At 48.5% G+C, this 18,037-nt stretch overlaps 1 protein-coding gene across 1 annotated transcript; it reads left to right on the top strand.

Moving 5' to 3' along the window:
- The first annotated feature begins 106 nt into the window (after window positions 1-106).
- On the top strand, window positions 107-14,120 carry MRPS11 (mitochondrial ribosomal protein S11). Its single transcript, XM_043489770.1, has 6 exons — window positions 107-428; window positions 566-691; window positions 9,243-9,341; window positions 11,432-11,561; window positions 12,975-13,040; window positions 13,721-14,120. The coding sequence occupies exons 1-6, from the start codon at window positions 364-366 to the stop codon at window positions 13,826-13,828; spliced, it is 594 nt and encodes a 197-aa protein (XP_043345705.1). The 5' UTR covers window positions 107-363; the 3' UTR covers window positions 13,829-14,120.
- Window positions 14,121-18,037: the final 3,917 nt, after the last annotated feature.

Genomic DNA, 18,037 nt, shown 5'->3' with positions numbered 1-18,037 from the left:
TGTTCCCACAAGGCAGCGCGGGAGCAGCATGGCGGGAAGAGCTAAGGCCCCCCCCCCCCCCCACCAGGACTACTAGAACGAACCATTCCAATATGGAAGGGTGGGCGAAGACCTCCTTAGAAAACTAGGAGAAGGGGGAAGGATTCCCAGTCGACACTAGCAACTATAGTTATTATTGAGCACTTAAGTTGGAATAAAAGTCTTTGATGTACGTTTGATGTGCGTTTGATGTACGTTAGAAAGGGGAATCAGGTGGCGTTTCCCCTGCGCCCTCCCCCACAAGCTCGTGGTGCTGGATCCGCTCCAGCCCCGCCCAGCTCCACGGCCGCCGCGGACGGGAGCTGACTGAGGTCAACTCAAGTCATGCAGGTTGTAAGAAACGCTGGGTCTTGGCTCTTGCGGTCATGGGCTTGGCCGCCGACGACCAGGTAAGGTGGTTACTCATTCCGAGCCTACAGTCACCCGGGAATGCGCTCCTTCCCGTGTCCCATGAACTACTTGGACTCCTGGAGTCCAGTTAGTACTCGCTTAGGCCTGGACCTCCCTGAGCTTTCCTTCTCCGCAGGATCGTGGCCGGAGTGCCGGGCCCCACCATCCACATGAGCGCCCAACAGATGCAGGACGCAGCGGCCAAGCAGGAGGTTGAGAAGGCGGAGACTCCGGCTCCAGCTCTGAGCCGCAGCAGCTTCAGGTAAGGGCCACTTCTGGCCCTCGGGCAACTGGCACCACCTTCCAGGGTCAGAACACCAGTGAATTCCCAACTGTTTGTCACTGTGGAACTTTATGCAGATTAACTTTAGAGCCTCAGCTTTTTCCTCTTAAAGTGGAAAGAATACTGAAAGAGGTTGTAAGGATCAGTGAACTTTTGATGAATGCATGGATGTTAAAGGTGTATAGTAAATATCACCACTTTTGTTTCCCTCGTGGAATCAGGGTCTCCGATACAAAATGGGGCGGAAGCGGTAGTAAGGTAAAGGTTGTTATGCGCTTTTTAGAGTTGGTCTAAGGTCCAGAGTGGATTTCGTACTCAGCCTCAGCCAGTAACTGGCTTCTTGCTTCCCGCCAGGGACACTGCCTCTGTGTGCCAGTTGTACTTCACATGCATTTAGCAGACGTTTACTAAGAACCTGCTTGGTTCTGAGGGTACAAATGCAGAAGATCATTCCTTCGCACCAGTAGTTCACAGTCAACCAGGAAAGACAAACATGCACACGTTTTCACCATAATCTGATCAGTAGTTTACTGGAAGTAAGAGCTGGTTGCTTTGAAGTATGAAAGCATGAGTGTCTTAACTCCTGAGGAAATCAGACAAGAGTGCCAGGAAAATAATGAGATGCTAAGACCTGAATTGAATGGGAGTTCAGCTGGAAAAGATGAAAGGTCATTTTATGCAAAGCTAACAGTCTGTGTAAGGCACGCAGTATGAATGTTGTGTAGTCAGGTGTGTGTGTGATGGTAGATGAGGCCAGCAGGGTGAGAAGGAATCAGAATGCTAAGAGCCTTATCTGTAGATAATGAGCAGTCTAAAACCGTTGGCCTAAACAACTGGAAAGATAGAGTTGTCATTAATCTGTAGGAGCTTGGATTTGTGTGTTTAAGATATTTGATTAACATCCAAGTGGAGATACAATATTGGCTATTAGAGATGAAGTTCAAGGGACAGATGTCAGTCAGACATAGACATTTGGAAGACTCATCATGTAGATGATGTTTAAAACCATAAGATACAGTGGGGCTTTTACTCACTCCCCACTGTGGTCAGTGGGGAGCTGCCAAAGGAATTGAATCAAAGATTGTGTTGTGGTCACTCAACAATGTCAAACACTGTTCAGGGTGTTGGGGACACATCAATGACCAAACACACAAAAAATCCCCGCCCCGGTGAAACTTAAATTCAAGTGGATAGGGGACAGTAAATAGAAAATAAGAAAAAGAAGTATGACAGATTATAAGAGTGTGTCTAGTGTCTGAGCAAGAAGGCCACAGTGGAGTGAGAAGTAAAAATGAGCAGTGAGGACAAGAGGGTGAGGGGTGCGTCAGGCATGCAGGGTTACATCCTGTTGTCCGTTATGGGCCATTGTGACGACTTCACTTTATTCTGAGAGAAATGGGAAGTCACTGGAGAATTCTAAATGGAGGGTTGACATGCTCATGCTTACATTTTAAAGGGTCCCTTTGGCCACTGCATTGATATTAAACTGTAGGAGAGCTAGGCTGGAAGATGGGAGAAGTCTCCTAAGCAATCAGAAGACTACTGAGATAATCTCAGTGAGAAGCGATGCTGGCAGGGACCAGAGTGGCAGCTGCAGAGATTGTATAAATGGTCAGACAGATGCACTTAGAAGGTGGAGCCAACAGAATTTGTTAATGTAAGGTATGAGAAAAGGAGAGAGCTGAAGGGACATTCTAAAATGTGTGGCCTGAACAACTGGAAAGATAGAGTTGTCGTGAAGATGGGGAAGACTACAGGAGCTTGAATTATAGATTTGAGATGTTTAATTAACATCCAAGTAGAGATATAATATTCGCGATTAGAAATGGAATTGAGGGCACAGATCTGAATTAGACGTACACATTTGGAAGACTCATTCCATAGATGATTTCTTTTTTCCCTACATGGCTTTTGAGATTTTAATTCCCCAATTAGGGATTGAAGTGAGGGCCCCTGGCAATGAGAGCACCAAGGAATTCCCTAGATGATGTCTAAAATCATAAAATACAAGATCATCAAGAGAGAAAGGGTAGATAAAGTGAAGGAGAGGTCTAAGGACTGAACCCTGGAGCCTCTGGCCTTTGGGGAGATTTGGGGAGCTGAGGAGGAATCAGCAGAAGAGAAAGAAGGAACTTCCAGAGAAGTACTAAAAAAATCCTGGAGAGACTTTTTTTTTTCCTGTGATTCAAAAGTAGATCAACTATATCAAATGCTGCTGATATGATTGACTGGTCCATAGACTGATGACCAAACTGCTCGTAGGACTTAATATTGTGAATTTGTGGTGACCTTGAGTAGGGCACATTTGGTGGAGTATGAGGGGCTAAGGTTTGAATGGTGTGGATTCAGGGAGAATAGAAGACAGGAAGAAGCAGCAGGTATGGTCAGTCCTTTAAGGTGGGTAGAGAAACGGGCAGGAGCTCAAGGAGGCTTTGGCATCCAGGGGCTTCTGTTTGGTTTTAGACTGGGGAGATGACTGCATGTTTTACCGATGGGAATGATGCAGTGGAGAGGGGGAAGAATGCCGATACTGGAGCAGGAACGTTGCCGGAGTGCTGTCCTTGAGGGGCGGACACACAAGTGGAGCGTCATCACCGGAGACAAGGCAGAGATTGGGGGCACAGCTGTTCAGTAGTGGGAGCTGAAGGAAAACCTGATTGCTTCTATTTCTTTGTGAAGGTCATCAGCTGGCAGCGAGGAAGCAGGAAGGAGTTGAAGGTCTGAGGGGACAAAAGAAAGTGCAAACTAGTCATCCAGGACAGTGAACGGGTAGTTGAACAGGGGATGCGCTGTGTAATTGCCAGCAGCGCTGAGGGCCCACTTGACGCTGGAAGTCATTAAAGTAAACCAGCAGTTCTCAGCCTGGGGCCTCTGTGTCTCCAAGGGGACTCTTAGCAACGTCTGAAGACATTTTTAGTTGTCACAGTTTAAGGGCCAGTACCTAGTTGGGTAGAGGCCAGGGATGCTGCTAAACACCCCACAGTGCTCAGGGCAGCCCCCCAGCCAAAGAATCCCCCTGCCCAAAATGTCAGTAGTACTGAGGTCAAGAAACCATGACATGGAGAGAGGACAGGAGGCACTCCTGTGTGTTTTCCTCTGGCCACCTGTGCCGGCTGTTTTCAGTCCCTGTCAGCCGTGTGAAAGGGATGCTGTGTGTGCACACGTGGTTTGAGGATGGGTGTGAAGAGCCAGCAGAGCAGCACCAGAAAGCTTTGTCTTTCCTTTTCCTGGGCTGCCCTGGAGTGAACCACTTGTTCGCTGGACGTGGGAAGCTTAAAAGCTTGATCGTGTCTGCATCCTCAGTTAAATGGTTCAAGCTCTAGATCCTTTCTGGTTTGAAAATCTTGCCCTGTTAAAGGCATAATGGTGGCGTGTTCAGACTTCAGAAGGCTTAAGTGTTTGACCTGCAAGTCCATAGAAGAAATCATTAATGGGGAACTTATAAGGTTTTGAACATTAATGTCATCTCAGAGCCTCATACTCTGTCCAAGGAGATCCCAAGGACAGAGGAGCCTGGCAGGCTGTAGTCCATGGGACCGCAGAGAGTCCGACTTGACTGAGTGACTGAATATCTCAGTGCGTAACTGATAAGCTGGCAACCTGCCGAGATGCTAGGTCATCTCTAAGATCAGGCAGAGCAGGAAAGAATACGCTTGTAACTCCTGAATACCCAACCAGGTTACAGTTTTGTTTTGTTAAATATCTCCAGGAAAGCCAGTGGAGAGGATGGTGCTCAGATAATAGTATTCACTGGATCAGAACCCACTGTAGTTCAGGTGGCTGAGCAGGTACAGACATGGATCTGATCTGTGCATGAGGGCAGAGTGCAGCAGCAGGTTTGCTTCAGTCTGGAGTTAAAAAAGCGCAGGTGGTGAGCAAAACTCTGAACCAAGGTAAAGCCCCTCGGCCCAAGGCCTGGCTTCCCTGTCCCCCTATCAGTACTGTTTCTCCACCTGAAATGAAAAGTCCTGAGCAAGAGATAGCCAGAGGACAGAGGAGACCGGGGGATGGGGGGCGGGGAGTCTTCAACTCAGCAGTGTCTGGACCAGTGTGCTGAACCCCTGAGTTCACATCTGACTCACCTAGGCTACTTCAGAAATGGATTCTCAAGTCCCATCCAGAAATCTAGGGCAGAATGGAAGCATCAGAGTCACATGGTCCTGCCATTCAGCCAACCCTGATATCCACTGGTCTTCGTAGGGGCTGGCAAGTTGGCCCCTACCCACCCACCTGTGGCCAGTTGACTGATTTTTATAAATAGAACTTTAGTGGAACATAGGCACACCTATTAACTCACTGTTGTCTGTGGATGTTTCTGCACCTTAGTGGCAAAGTTGTGTAGTTGCAACAGAAGCAACATGGCCAGCAAAGCCTAAAATATTTACCCTCTGGCCCTTTACAGAAAAAGTTTGCAGGCCTCCACTCTAGGGGATACTGGAATTTATTTTTTTTTTTTAACAATAATGATCTTTATAAGTATCATTAAGTTTATTTTGTCTTTGAAAGATAGTCAAGGTATCTGTGGTTGATACAGCAAGAAATAGAGGTTTGACTTAACTTTTTAAATAATTTTATTTATTTATTTTATTATTTATTTTTGGCTATACTAGGTCTTTGTTGCTACATGGGCTTTTCTCTTGTTGCTACTGTCTAGTTGCCATGTGGAGGCTTCTTGTTGCAGTGGTTTCTCTTGTTGTGGAGCACAGGCTCTAGGGTGTTCAGACTTCTGTAGTTGTGGCTCCTGGGCTCTGGAGCACAGGCTCAATAGTTGGGGCACACGGGTTTAGTTGCCCCGAGACATGTGGGATCCTCCCAGATCAGAGATCAAACCTGTGTCTCCTGCACTGGCAGGCGGATTCTTCACTACTGAGTTACCAGGGAAGCCCATGTTTTTTTTAATTGCAGAAGGAATAGTACCCCACGTCCAAGGTAAGAGAAACCCAAGTAAGACGGTAGTTGTTGTGAGGGGGCATCAGAGGGCAGACACACTAAAACCATAATCACAGAAAATTAGCCAATCTGATCACAGGACCACAGCCTTGTCTAACTCAGTGAAACTAAGACATGCCGTGTGGGGCCACCCAAGACGGCCGGGTCACGGTGGAGAGGTCTGACAGAATGTGGTCCACTGGAGAGGGAATGGCAAACCACTTCAGTATTATTGCCTTGAGAACCCCATGAGCAGTATGAAAAGGCAAAGTGATAGGATACTGAAAGAGGAACTCCCCAGGTCGGTAGGTGCCCAATATGCTACTGGAGATCAGTGGAGAAATAACTGCAGAAAGAATGAAGGGATGGAGCCAAAGCAAAAACAATACCCAGTTGTGGAAGTGACTGGTGATAGAAGCAAGGCCCAATGGCGTAAAGAGCAATATTGCATAGGAACCTGGAATGTTAGGTCCATGAATCAAGGCAAATTGGAAGTGGTCAAACAGGAGATGGCAAGAGTGAATGTCAACATTCTAGGAATCAGTGAACTAAAATGGACTGGAATGGGTGAATTTAACTCAGATGACCATTATATCTACTATTGTGGGCAGGAATCCCTTAGAAGAAATGGAGTAGCCATCATGGTCAACAAAAAGAGTCTGAAATGCAGTACTTGGATGCAATCTCAAAAACAACAGAATGATCTCTGTTCATTTCCAAGGCAAACCATTCAATATCACGGTAATCCAAGCCTATGCCCCAAGCAGTAATGCTGAAGTTGATCGGTTCTATGAAGACCTACAAGACCTTTTAGAACACCCCCAAAAAATGTTCTTTTCATTATAGGGGACTGGAACGCAAAAGTAGGAAGTCACGAAACACCTGGAGTAACAGGCAAATTTGGCCTTGGAGTACGGAATGAAGCAGGGCAAAGACTACTAGAGTTTTGCCAAGAGAACGCACTGGTCATAGCAAACACCCTCTTCCAACAACACAGGAGAAGACTCTACACATGGACATCACCAGATGATCAACACCGAAATCAGATTGATTATATTCTTTGCAGCCAAAGATGCAGAAGCTCTATACAAGACCGGGAGCTGACTGTGGCTCAGATCATGAACTCCTTATTGCCAAATTCAGACTTAAATTGAAGAAAGTGGGGAAAACCCCTGGACCATTCAGGTGTGACCTAAATCAAATCCCTTATGATTGTACAGTGGAAGTGAGAAATAGATTTGAGGGACTAGATTTGATAGACAGAGTGCCTGATGAACTATGGATGGAGGTTCGTGACATTGTACAGGAGACAGGGATCAAGACCATCCCCATGGAAAAGAAATGCGAAAAAGTAAAATGGCTGTCTGAGGAGGCCTTACAAATAGCTGTGAAAAGAAGAGAAGCAAAAAGCAAAGGAGAAAAGGAAAGATATTCCCATTTGAATGCAGAGTTCCAAAGAATAGCCAGGAGAGATAAGAAAGCCTTCCTCAGTGATCAGTGCAAAGAAATAGAGGAAAACAACAGAATGGGAAAGACTAGAGATCTCTTCAAGAAAATTAGAGATACCGAGGGAACATTCCATGCAAAGATGGGTTCTATAAAGGACAGAAATGGTATGGACCTAACAGAAGCAGAATATATTAAGAAGAGGTGGCAAGAATACACAGAAGAACTGTACAAAAAAGATCTTCACGACCCAGATAATCACAATGGTGTGATCACTCACCTAGAGCCAGACATCCTGGAATGTGAAGTCAAGTGGGCCTTAGAAAGCACCACTATGAACAAAGCTAGTGGAGGTGGTGGAATTCCAGTTGAGCTATTTCAAATCCTGAAAGATGATGCTGTGAAAGTGCTGCACTCAATATGCCAGCAAATTTGGAAAACTCAGCAGTGGCCACAGGACTGGAAAAGGTCCGTTTTCATTCCAATCCCAAAGAAAGGCAATGCCAAAGAATGCTCAAACTACCACACAATTGCACTCATCTCACACGCTAGTAAAGTAATGCTCAGAATTCTGCAAGCCAGGCTTCAGCAATACGTGAACCATGAACTTCCAGATGTTCAAGCTGGTTTTAGAAAAGGCAGAGGAACCAGAGATCAAATTGCCAATATCCGCTGGGTCATTGAAAAAGCAAGAGGGTTCCAGAAAAACATCTATTTCTGCTTTATTGACTATGCCAAAGCCTTTGACTATGTGGATCACAATAAATTGTGGAAAATTATGAAAGAGATGTGAATACCAGACCACCTGACCTGCCTCTTGAGAAACCTATATGAAGGTCAGGAAGCAACAGTTAGAACTGGACATGGACCAACAGACTGGTTCCAAATAGGAAAAGGAGTACGTCAAGGCTGTATATTTTCACCCTGCTTATTTAACTTCTATGCAGAGTACATCATGAGAAAGGCTGGGCTGGAAGAAGCACAAGCTGGAATCAAGATTGCCGGGAAAAATATCAGTAACTTCAGATATGCAGATGACACCACCCTTACAGCAGAAAGTGAAGAGGAACTAAAAAGCCTTTTGATGAAAGTGAAAGAGGAGAGTGAGAAAGTTGGCTTAAAGCTCAAAATTCAGAAAATTAAGGTCATGGCATCTGGTCCCATCACTTCATGGGAAATAGATAGGGAGACAGTGGAAACAGGGGCAGACTTTATTTTTTTGGGCTCCAAAATCACTGCAGATGGTGATTGCAGCCATGAAATTAAAAGACGCTTACTCCTTGGAAGGAAAGTTATGACCAACCTAGACAGCATATTAAAAAACAGAGACATTACTTTGCCAACAAAGGTCCCTCTAGTCAAGGCTGTGGTTTTTCCATTGGTCATGTATGGATGTGAGAGTTGGACTATAAAGAAAGCTGAGCGCCAAAGAATTGATGCCTTTGAACTGTGGTGTTGGAGAAGACTCTTGAGAGTCTCTTGGACTGCAAGGAGATCCAACCAGTCCATCGTAAAGGAGATCAGTCCTGGGTATTCATTGGAAGGACTGATGCTGAAGCTGAAACTCCCAATACTTTGGCCACCTGATGCGAAGAGCTGAGTCATTTGAAATGACCCTGATGCTGGGAAAGACTGAAGGCAGAAGAAGGGGACAACAGAAGATGAGGTGGTTGGATGGCATCATCGACTCAATGGACATGAGTTTGGGTAAACTCCAGGAGTTGGTGATGGACAGGGAGGCCTGGCGTGCTGCAGTCCATGGGGTCGCAAAGAGTCAGACACCACTGAGCGGCTGAACTGAACTGAACTGATAGAGGACTGAAAAGAGTGATCTGATTATACTAGAAGAGATAAGGGAGGATGGGGAGTATGTATTAAGTTCTCTTTCCAGCAGAAAGTCATTAGCTGTGTCCAGAGTCAGCAACTCGGGGAAACAGCCACTGAAGGACCGTGTTCACAGATACCGTGTTCTGTCAGCACCAAAAGGGTTGGGGGGCAGCAACCTCAGGAGCAGGTCAGGGCAGAGGGCTGCTGTCTTTTGTTACCAGTTTGTCTATGCTGTTGGCTTTTTTTTTAAACTACGTGGTTTTTTTTTTTTTTAATTGAAAAACAAATATAAAAACAACTTTACCTAAAATTTTTCTTCTAATTGCAGCATTTACCCTCCAGTTCCAGGACAGGAGAGCTCTCTGAGGTGGGCAGGAAAGAAATTCGAGGAGATCCCAATCGCACACATTAAAGCATCCTACAACAAGTAAGTGGGGCAGGGACTCCTGGGCAGGGCTGGGGTGGAGGCTTCTTTCCCCTGTAGAGGGGCGGGCAAGTCACATGGGTCCTGGTGCACAGCTCCCAGTATTCCTCCCCGTTTGGGGCAATCTCCTCTCTCTTTATAAAGTTGATTCAGAATCAATGGAAGTGTGAACTGGGTGCCCATATCACATTGCTAAAGATTCCTTTGCTATCCTTGGGAATTGTGTTTTCTGGTTCTGCTCCAGAACTAGAGTATATCTTAGGGCCAGAAGGTCTTCCCATGAAAGTGTAGTTGTTAAGTCTTGGTACTGGGGATGGATGATTAGTAAATGAGGGAGATTATTTCAGAATATAGGATTTACTAACAAACTAAGCAAAGAGAAACCTCCAAATAAGGGTCAACTTAAAGTATTTGGCCTTGGTCCACTGTGGACCAGATCTCTGCCTTTGTGGGGCTGAGCGAGGTTGGAAGATTCACGTTCTGTGTGGCTCTCAGATGGTGCCAGGGAAGTTCCCAACTGTGTGTTGGCAGCGGAAAGCTTGCTGACATCAGTGACATCCTCACACACCAGCCCCCACTTAGAGGTGAGGTTGGTATTTGGTCAGCAGTGGCCTGCGAAGCAATTTAGAGAACAGTACAAGAGACGGTGGGTGGTCAGGGCTAGAGGGTGGGGTGCCGGCGAGGTGCCGTAGGACGCATTTCAGCTGTCATCTTACATGCCCAGAGTAGAGCCCCTGGATGTTCCTGTCTTCTCAGGCTGATAAGAGAATAGGTTAGCTTTCTTTGTTTCTTTGCCTTTTTAAAGAGGCCTGCTCTGTAGAGCTCTGTTGAGGTTGTCTCGGGGACAAGCAATTCTCTTGTGCTTCTGTTTGGTGTAGAAGACCCAAGAAGCTGTGGGAGGGAAACGGCGGCCGTAGCCAGGCCCACAGCAGATGGCCCCAGCCCGGGGCTGGCTCCAGCAGGTCACCTTGTAACCACCCTCCACTTCCCCTGCTTGTGAGTTCTCCAGGGCTCTTCAGCCCATGAGACCGGGGGGTGATTAAGGGGGGCGTGGAAAGCAAGTCTAGGGATTTATGGAAGTTATTCTTAGTTTTAATTTAACTTGTTGAAGACTACTTATCTTTTAGAGATATATACTGAAATACAGATAAAATGATGGGTCTAAGATTTGCCTCAAAATAATCCCTTAGTAGGGAGTAGAGGGGTGGAGAAGAAACAAGGTTTATAGATGAAACCAGATTGGATATGAGTTATTAATTGTTGAAGCTGAGTGGTGAGCCCAGGGGAGTTCAGACTTCATTGTATCCACTTTTGAGTATATTTGAAACTTTACCAAGAAAAGTCATTAAAAATTACCCAGTGTGAAAAATTCAGTTTCTTGGTGGGGGTGGGGGGCTGGCAAAGGCCAGAAAGGACTTTGAATCTACTTTAAACATTGTCTGCAGGGAAGGTGCGAGGGGGAAAATACGCCAGCCCTCCTCTGGATGACACTCAGCGCCCTCAAATTATGACACTGGTGTCGGTCAGCTCAAGCTGCTACAACAAAATACCAGACTGGGTGGCTGAAACAGCAGGCGTTATTTGTCACAGTCTGGAGGCCTCAGGTCAGAGATCAGCGTGACAGCGGGGTCGGGTCCTAGAGAGAGCTCTTCTAGGCTGCAGATGGCCAGCTTCTTCTCCTGTCCTCACAGGGTGGAAGAGCCTGCCGAGCCCCCTGGGGTCCTCTGAGGGGCCACTGATGCTCACAAGGGCTCCACCCTCACGACCGCATCGCCTCCCAGAGGCCCCACCTCCCAGAACCATCACATTAGGGGTTCGAATTTTAGCATGAATCTAGGTGGGGGAACACAGACTTTCCATGCCTAATAGCTCCTTGTAGAGTTTGCGACATGTCAGTTTTCAGAGGCTTAGGGGTTGATTCTGACCTTTCCTGACGCCTCCTATAGGAGTTCAAAAAACTCATCTGATAAGCTCAGGGTGGAAGCAGCTAATGGTCTTTTCCTTGCTCACTGGGGCTTGTCTGGGCATAGGTCAGTGCTCTTTCACTCCCCTGAACAGACATCATATTCTGTACACCTCCCCTCCTTCCCCAGCACACAGATCCAGGTGGTCTCAGCCGCTCACCAGCCCCTTGCCCGCGCCTCTTGTGGCACAGAGGGGTTTCGGAATGCCAAGAAGGGCACGGGCATCGCAGCACAGACCGCAGGCATAGCTGCCGCAGCGGTAAGTATCTATGTGTGTATGTGTGTTCTTTCTGGCTCCCTCGGTGCTGGGCTCCCCTTTCTGCACAGCTGATCACTAGAAGATTGTCCTTGCAGTAGCCCTTCAGAAGCAAGAGTTTGCCAACTCTTGTTGGGTCCCCTAACATGAGGGTAGTTAGAAGGAGCAGGGGCCAAGTGCTGAAGTCTCACAAGGCCTCCTGGATTTAAAGACCAGAGGGCTGGGTGGGGTGGGGTTGTGGTGATAGTCCATCTGGAGAAGGTGTGGTGTCGTGAGGACGCATGCAGTACCAGATTGAGCGTGAACTGCTGCAGATCTTTCTGGAAGCAAATTGGCAGTGTGCTGCTGTTAGTGTGTATTTATGGAGTATCTACTATACAAGCTTCCCCTGTGGCTCAGCAGTAAAGAATCCACCTGCAAATGCAGGAGACTCAGGAGATACGAGTTCAGTCCCTCGGTGGGGAAGATCCCTTGCAGAAGGGCATGGCTACCCACTCCAGTATCCTTGCCTGGGAAGTCCCATGGACAGAGGAGCCTGGCGGGGTGTAGTCCATGGGGTCGCAGGGTCGGACACAGCTGAGCAGAGCAGAGCAGATCTGCTACACACCAGATGCTTTATGTTCATTATCTTGAATCCTTGAAGGCCCGCAGTATTACCCCCGTTTTAAGAGTTGGGATTCAGAGTGTGTCACTTGCTCAGAGCCGTGGAGCCAGTCAGGTTCCCTGAACTGACCCCCCAGGTCTGGGCCCAGAGCTTGCACACTATGTCTGCTACAACACAGGCCCCACAAAGGTTCACGCTGCCAAACCCAGAGTGTCTCCTGAAGGAAGACCCTGACCCTCAAACAAAGCTCCATGCCCCGAAATACTGATGGCACTATGTTAGTGATCATTAAAATGCGACCAATGGCCACTACATAGACAGGTTATAAACACTTAAAAAATAATGTCCGTGTAAACAGTGGCTTCCACGTGGTGGGTTGAGTGAGTTCTGTGTGTCTTCTAGACTTCTGTAATAAACCGCCTTTATAATCAAGAAAGCTTTCAACTGTAATGAAAGATTTAAAATGATTAAAGAACACTCTTTAAGAGGGTATTGAGGCTCAGGCAGGAGTCCAGGGATTGTTGTGGTCTGAAATTCTGCATTTATCCACCTGAGAACAATCTGAGCGATGTTTCGCAGTGTCCAGTAGGTGGCAGTGCTGTCCCGGGCGGAAAGGGCCCCCAGCTGACCTCACCGTCTGTGCTGCCCCGCAGCCCTCTGCCCTCCGCTTCCTTCCCTGTCCTCTCCTGTTTGCGTGTGTGGGTGCCTGTCCCCTCGAGCTCATAACCCTGTCACTCCAGGGGGCAGTAGCAAGGGGCGGGGTTGTTGCGGTTCTTTCTCGGGAGCACTAACCACTTGCTGCTCCTCGCCAGAAAGCTACGGGGAAAGGCGTGACCCACGTCCGAGTTGTGGTCAAGGGCCTGGGGCCCGGACGCTTGGTAAGTGACCTCGCTTCTTCACAGCCCAGCCTTGCGTTTCGTCCTTCAGTTAGTGAGGGAGCTGGGGTGGGGGCAGAGGAGGGAGACCGGCCTTCCCTGACAGCTTGAAGTTTGTCTCCGTTGCTTCTGGTCTACTGAGCCTCTCCAGGTGAGCCCTGATAACTTAGCTTCAGTTCCTCAGACACTTACTGGGGTCCCTGGGGGCCTGTCACAGGTGAGTCCCTCGGGACAGGCTCGTGGGTGCGGCAGTGAAGCTTGTGCCCCGGGTGCTGGGAGCCCCTTGGGTGTGATCACCAAAGTGTCCCCAAAGAGGGGACATTTCTACTGATTTCTCAAGAATGACAAGGGACTAGCCAGGTGTGTTTATGAGTTTGGGGGTGAGGGGCACATTCCAAGCAGAGGAAACTACAAAAGCATAATGCTTAAGATGTGTTGAGGTTTACAGTTGTCTCTGTCTTTAGATTGTAAAGTGCAGGGTGGGGCGTGGCAGGTGGGACTGGGGACCTGGGCAGCGCTGAGGCCTGGGGGAGGGGTTAGTAGGAAGCCTCTTGGAGGGGATTGGATTGTAGGCGTCAGAGCCAGCGCCTCCCCACCCCCCATCCCTCTCCGAGCCCTGTCTGGACACACCGGGGCATTGTCTCTGGTCCATGCCATCCTCCTGTTCCTCCTGCTCCTTCCAGTCTGCCATCAAGGGCCTGACCATGGGGGGCCTGGAAGTGATCTCAATCACAGACAACACCCCCATCCCACACAACGGCTGCCGCCCCAGGAAGGCACGGAGGCTGTGAGGGCCAGGAATCCTGCACCCGCACCCAACATCAAGTCCTGCCTCCAGCTGGGCCTCGTGGGAAGCGCGCTGTCCAAACTCTCCAGGCAGGGCTTGTTGAAACCCTTGGACAGTAAGGAAGAGCTTCACTTCCTCACTCGGTGGCCTTTGCTTGTTCCTCTGACTGGAGAGCAGTGTGGCCAGAACTGAGGCCGTGCCTCTCTTGGACACGAGGGGAGTTAAAGGGCAGCTTGACCCAGATTCCCGGCAGTAAATGCTGCTTCTCTTCTGAAAAAATAAAATTATTTCCACCATCTGTAGTAATTTGTGAGTTTTTGGTTCTTTTTTTTTTTTTTTGCTTCCAGCATTACAGACCTAAACCTCCCCCCAGTTCCTGAAAACAAGACTGAATTGAGACGAGACCCTCAATGAACGGAGTAAGATGTAAATATGGGCAACTAAGCACTAGACACCTTCCTCTTTGGCTTCAAATATTTCCTCTTTAGCCCCTAAACCAAGGTTTCCAGAGCTCTTTAGCAACTTTTCTTATTAACTTGTAATTTGACCCCAAACTGAGAGGTTTTTGCCCCCTACCTCTGGAGTATTCTGATAGTAGGTTTCACTGTTAATGGAAATGTCTAAAGTTAGCCCTAACAATACAGGAGAATTGTCCTGGGAACAGGTTTTCTTAAGCGTGAACCATCAGCTCTGCTAAATGGTCTGTGGTTACCTAAATGGGAAGGAGATCCAATTAAAGAGGGAATATATATAGCCAATTCACTTTTCTGTACAGCAGAAACTTAATACAATATTATAAAGCAACTGTACTCCAATACAAATTTTAAAAATAAAGATGTCAACCCTTACATGTTAAAAAAAAAACCAGCGTGAACCATCAGAGATTCCCCACAGTCAAAGCATCTTTCCACATTCCATGGGCATCAGCAGTCTGAACACCCAAGATTGTGTGGCCATGAAGGAGGGAAGGGAGAGTGGTATAAAATAGGACTTAGTGTGGGTGGTGGGATGGGCGAGCGCAGAGCCCAAAAAGAAGTGCAGGAGAGGGAGTCCCCCCTGCCCTAGGTGAGCTCAGCCGGCCCCCGCCCAGGCAGCCCTGACTGCTCAGCCTGGGCTCTGGGGTCACTGGATGCCACACAGAAGCCACAGGTGGGGGTCCCAGGAGCCCAGCTGGAGAGACCCCTCCCTTTTCCTCAGACAGAGGACCAAGGATGAAAGCATCACAGGAGATGAAAAGGTGCACGACCCTCAGAGGCAAGTCTGCAGGAAGGGCCTGCTGACTGCTGACGGGCTCCACGTGGGCTCAGCCAGCCAAGTGCTGCGATTTGCCTGAGCTCCGTGTAGTAAGTCCACAAACGCCCTCTCAAATAGGAAAGCTGCTGTGCTGTACAGGCTAGAGAAAGGAGAAGGACCTTGATCTAGATGTGAATTTAGGAGGAACATGTCTCCCTGCTGCCTTCTCTTCCATCCTGAGCGGGACCTATGAAGGATAACTTGTGACCAACGACCAAAGGAACCCAACTGAAGGCTTCTGGTGTTAAAGCCACTGCCAGAAGGGGGTTAACACCTTTTCACCATAAAACTGCATGTAAACATGATGCTTAAAAAACACAGGGCTCATGAGGGCCTGGAGCAGTTAATCAGAGCAAGAAGCAGATGGTTCAAAAGAGGGTCTTCCTGGTGTCTCAGATTGACCTGGGTTCAGTCCCTGGGTCAGGAAGATATCCTGGAGAAGAAAATGACAATCCACTGCAGTATTCTTGCCTGGAGAATTCCATGAACAGAGGAGGGGGTGGGCTGCAGTCTACGGGTTCACAGAGAGTCAGACACAACTGAGCAACTAACAATTTCACTTTACAGAAGTGCGGGCAGGGTCAGGGGATAAGCACATTGGAGCCCTTTAGGACCAGCAGGGGCAGAAGAAGGACCAGGCCCCAGATCCTGGCCAAAACTCCAGACACAGGAACGCATCCTCTGCCAAGACTTCGGCCCCACAGAGGCAGAGTGAAGAAACACCCTGACTGCTCCAGCCTCTGACCATCCAACATCCCCAAGGGCTGAATCCAACGAGAACCAGAACACAGGGGAGCTTCTGGTCCATCCTTGGAGGGCATGCCTCCCAAGGAGGGCTTGTGGAACAGATCCAGAGGGGCATGTGGAGAAGAGGAAGCACAGGTGCTCATCATTCCAGAAGTGAAATCCTCAGCTCTGTAGTTTTAGGAAGTGTTATTCCCAAGAGGGCTTTGAAAAGGATGATACTAAGAGTGCCTACAAGTAGCATTCTGGGGACCTAAAGGATCACTGGTCTCAGACCAGAAACAGAGGAGGCGTAGGGGCCAGCTGGGGTGGTGCTATTGTCAGGGTGCCCTGGAAGACAACACAGCTTTACTGCTGGGAGCCCCAGGGCCCTGCTGGGTCCAGGCTCTAAGAAGCCAGTGAATTTGTGCTCTCTTAGGCTGTGCATGTGTTCAGTCGTGTCCGATTCTGTGCGACCCTGTGGACTGTAGCCCGCCAGGCTCCTCTGTCCGTGGGGATTCTCCAGGCAAGAATAGTGGAGTGGGTTCCCATGCCCTCCTCCAGGGGATCTTCCCGACCCAGGGGTCAAACCCAGATCTCTTATGTCTCCTACATTGGTAAATTGGTTCTTTACCACTAGCACCATCTGGGAAGCCCCTCTTAGACTGTATCACCTTTTAATCATTGGGTCTTGGCCTCAGAGAGTGGCTCCTCCTGAAGGGGCACTAAGGCATCTTCACTGACCACTTAAGGCTTTATTGTTCACCCAAAATGCCAGGCTGCCTTGTCCCCGCTGGCACAAGCCCTTCTCTGAAGCCGGCCTGCCAGGCCTGAGACACAGGTGGCCATGTGCTTGCACTTCCCCTGGGAAAAGAAGACAGAGCCCGGCCCTGGGCCCTGAGTGTTTGCACAAGCAGAGTGTTGGCATCAGCACATGTGACACACTTGTTTCCTGGCAGCAGGGCCTCCGGTTACTGCTATGAGTGCGTCTGCAGCTCAAAGCCGGTGGCCTGGGCCTGGCTGCATGAGGAAAGCCTCTCCTCCCCTCTCCCCTCGCTTCTCCTCTCCTCTGCAGGCAAAAAGGCAAATGTAATTTCTTTCACATAGATGCAGTGTTTTCCCTTCTTTCAGTCAGTGTCTGTCACTGACACTTAGCTGTACCGTCACCATCAAAATAAGCCTGTTGAACACTCAAGTAATCAAACCAGGCAATCCAAGAGGAAATCAGCCCTGAATATTCACTGGAAGGACCGATGCTGAAGCTGAAGCTCCAACACTTTGGCCACCTGATGGGAAGAGCCAACTCATTGGAAAAGACCCTGATGCTGGGAAAGATTGAGGACAGGAGGAGAAGGGGGCAACAGAGGATGAGATGGTTGGATAGCATCACCAACGGGATGGACATGAGTTTGAGCAATTCCAGGAAATGGTGAAGGTCAGGGAAGCCTGGTGTGCTGCAGTCCATGGGGTCGCAAAGAGTCAGACACAACTGAGTGACTGAATAACAACAAAACTCAGGTACCTGGATGCTGGCAGAATATAACCGGGCACTTTAGGAGCAACCGTTTTCCAGTCACCCTTGCCTGCAAGCTGACTCTGACATGTACGTTTTTAAAAAGTACATGTATGCCTTCCCCCTGGCCTCCTTTGTTCTTTCTTTTTCCTACTCTGGATACGCCCATTGCTTTTTTGGTTTTGTTTTTTTAATATAATTGCTTTACAATGTTGTATTCATTCCTGCTGCACAGTATCGTGAATCAGCCCCATGTGTACATACATCCCCTCCTTCTAGAGCCCCACCTCCAACCTGCCCTTCTAGGCCATCACGGAGCAGGGCGTTTAGCCCGCTGTGTTAAACAGCAGCTTTCCGCTAGCTCTCTGTTTTACACGTGGTAGTGTGTATATGTCAGTGCTCCTCTGTGCATGAACTCACAGTTCGCATTGAGGTATTTCCGTCAGTGGAGCAGTATCGTCCCAGCTCACGGCTGTGCCCTGGGGCCACGGGGCCTGCACAGCACCCCCAGGACTTGCCATCACTTTCAGTGTGGCCAGCTTGACCGTGTGCGAGGAGCTGAGAGTTCAGTTTTATTCAATTCAAATTAATTGGAATGTATCAGGTTGGCCAAAAACTTCATTTGGGGTTTTTTACGTGACATGCCATAGAAAGAGCAGAACACACTTTTTGCCGACCCAATAA

The sequence above is a fragment of the Cervus canadensis genome, chromosome 17 (genome assembly GCF_019320065.1).
Source record: "Cervus canadensis isolate Bull #8, Minnesota chromosome 17, ASM1932006v1, whole genome shotgun sequence".
NCBI lineage: Eukaryota > Metazoa > Chordata > Mammalia > Artiodactyla > Cervidae > Cervus > Cervus canadensis.
The sequence above is the reverse complement of the archived record's forward strand: the minus strand, read 5'-3'. Positions and strand labels throughout refer to the sequence as shown.